Source organism: Tupaia chinensis, unplaced genomic scaffold (assembly GCF_000334495.1).
Source record: "Tupaia chinensis unplaced genomic scaffold, TupChi_1.0 Scaffold000604_1, whole genome shotgun sequence".
NCBI classification, from domain to species: Eukaryota; Metazoa; Chordata; class Mammalia; order Scandentia; family Tupaiidae; genus Tupaia; species Tupaia belangeri.
The window spans coordinates 2,931,520-2,933,761 of record NW_006160122.1 but is presented as its reverse complement, the minus strand read 5'-3'; the positions used below and the strand labels follow the sequence as shown (position 1 = coordinate 2,933,761).

The 2,242-nt window shown below is 51.1% G+C and overlaps 1 protein-coding gene across 7 annotated transcripts in view; it reads right to left on the bottom strand.

Annotated features, from left to right (window-relative positions):
* The window catches only part of MACF1 (microtubule actin crosslinking factor 1), a 278,797-nt gene extending 278,308 nt beyond the window's left edge, over window positions 1-489 (bottom strand). For all 7 annotated transcript variants that reach the window (XM_027775768.1, XM_027775769.1, XM_027775770.1 and 4 more), the window contains exon 1: window positions 408-489. In XM_027775768.1, coding sequence (XP_027631569.1) covers window positions 408-474 — 67 coding nt within the window. In that variant the 5' untranslated portion in view covers window positions 475-489. The remainder of the gene's footprint in view (window positions 1-407) is intronic.
* Between the last annotated feature and the right edge of the window lie 1,753 nt (window positions 490-2,242).

The window sequence follows — 2,242 nt, the reverse complement described above, 5'->3', positions numbered from 1 at the left end:
GCCCCCCACCGGGGAACTCCAGGCCCTGCCCCCCCCCTTCCCCCCCCCCCCCAGTCTGCTCATAGGTGGACTCCCGTAACAAGTAACTTCTGCTAAAAATACACCCTGGACTCCCAGCACTACACGACAGAACCCAAACGTGGCTTCCTGATACAGGCAGACTCATGAGCATGACTTCAGTCTCTATAAAAAAAAATCCCACACCCAAAGCTGGGGCTCGTAACTGCCAGGCACTACAAGTTTAAGAAATTCCCCAGGGAGCAGGGCACCCCCACATTTTAACAAGCCCAAAGGCTGCAATGCTTGCAAGGCTTCAAAGCCCATGCAGGCTTATGAGTCAATGAGAGCAAGGGCTATTTGGGAGCCTCAGGTCCAGACAAGGAAAAGAAACAACTTCGCATACTAACCCATACAGCACATGCGGCAAACCAGGTGGGCGTTGAACGCGTGCTCATCTTGGTAACTGGGCCACATGGCGCCCCTGCGTCTGCTCACCGACCCCGTCTAACAGGAGGGGTCCCAGTGTACCTCCAGCTAGTGGCCTGTGGACCAGCTGCAGCTTCTCAAGAAGGGTTGTGAGAACAGAGACAGCCAAAGGCTGTGAGATGAACAGAGACAGGAGAACGAGAAGTGGCTCCACCCACCACTTCCTACTGACCTCCTCCTTCCCCTGAGGTCAGAGAGGAAGCTCCTCCCCAGGGCACTTCCAAAACCTGGGTTCAGGTCTTCAGGCAAACAGCATGCGATTCAAAAGCAGCACCAGCTCATTGTTTCCAGACCAGCAGAGCATGCAGAGGTGGGAGCTTCACCTAGAAAGTCCCGTCAAAGTCTGAAGTGAGTGAGCCCGAGCGGGCAGGAGCTAGCCTTTGAGTTACCCTCCATTGCAAAGCAGAGGCTTACAACCTGGTGAATCGTGGATGGTTGCAGGAGAGCTGGTAACCAACGCGGCCTACTGCCAAGTCAGGAACAGTGCATCCATTGCCCAACAACTGCTGCTCGGGCAGAAGTACATACGAAGCTTGGACGACCGAAGAGGTCTTATGGTGGGACAAACTGCAACAGTGCAGGCTGGACGCTGCTGCCAACAGATGCCTGGATTCCAGAAGTGGGAAATCCACTTCCCCACGTTCACAGCAACCCAGAGGGAAAAGTCAGTCACTTCCCAGTGACTTCACCTCTTTTCCAGAGTGGCCCAGCCCCAGCCGGCCTTGCGGGTACATTGCACGGCACGTTTTATCAACCTCAGAAATACCATTTGCCCACTGCTCCTTTCACTGCCCTCATCCAGCCAGGAATGGCATCCCCAAGTCCCCTTCCTCGTCCCAGATCCTCCCACTTTGTCTTTACAGTGCACTTAACTCAGCTGTGCCAGAAATCCCTTTATCCATCAGTGGAAGGCTGCCTGCTTGTTTGTCCAACTTGTTTTCCGAGTCTTGGCTAATTGTACCAGACACTGGAATGCTGAAGAAACAATGGAGGGCTTTTTCATTCAGTCGGCCCAGCCCATCTATTGCTTCTTCACAATTCTAGCCCAACCCGGGACAGAAAAGCCACGCCTCTGTGGATGACAGGACACTCCAATCCAGCCCCACACTACTCCGAAAGGCCTTGCTGCAGATAAGGGCCTAATCACTGGCCCTTTAGCTCCCTAAATAGAACAACTTCTTCAGGCTAATGCTGCTTTCAATCCTATTCCTGAAGGCAGGGAGGGAGGGAGGGGCAGCACCCAGGATAGCAAGTTTCCAAAGATTAGCCTATCAAAAAGACTATCAAAAAAAAAAAAAGAAAGAAAGGAAGCAGGAGCTGGCCTAGCAGACTTACTCACTTTAAACAAGCCCCAGAACCTGCCTCAGTTGCCTGACAACTTCCTTCACCCCCCAGCGAGGCATGTCTCCCACCTACAAACTGCGAATAATCCAGTTACTGTTTACTAATAACAGACTCACAGCCTACTTTATCCCTCCTTGGCTAAGCTCTCAGTCACCCTGATGACCTGTGACAAGTGTACTCAGTTTGTCCCTTCTATCAAACTCTTCTTAGCCTTGGAAAAGGCCTCCTAGAATTTACCCAGTCCTAGGTAAAGGAATGCGTAAGAAATAAAAGAGAGAGAGGAAAAGGAATGAACATTTCCCAATTCATGCTTAGTAACCGCTTCCTTTACCAGATTTCAATTCCTTTTTTTTTATTTTTTATTTTTTGAGAGGTTTTTGCTATAGGGCGTGTGCGCTCACCAGAAAGAAAG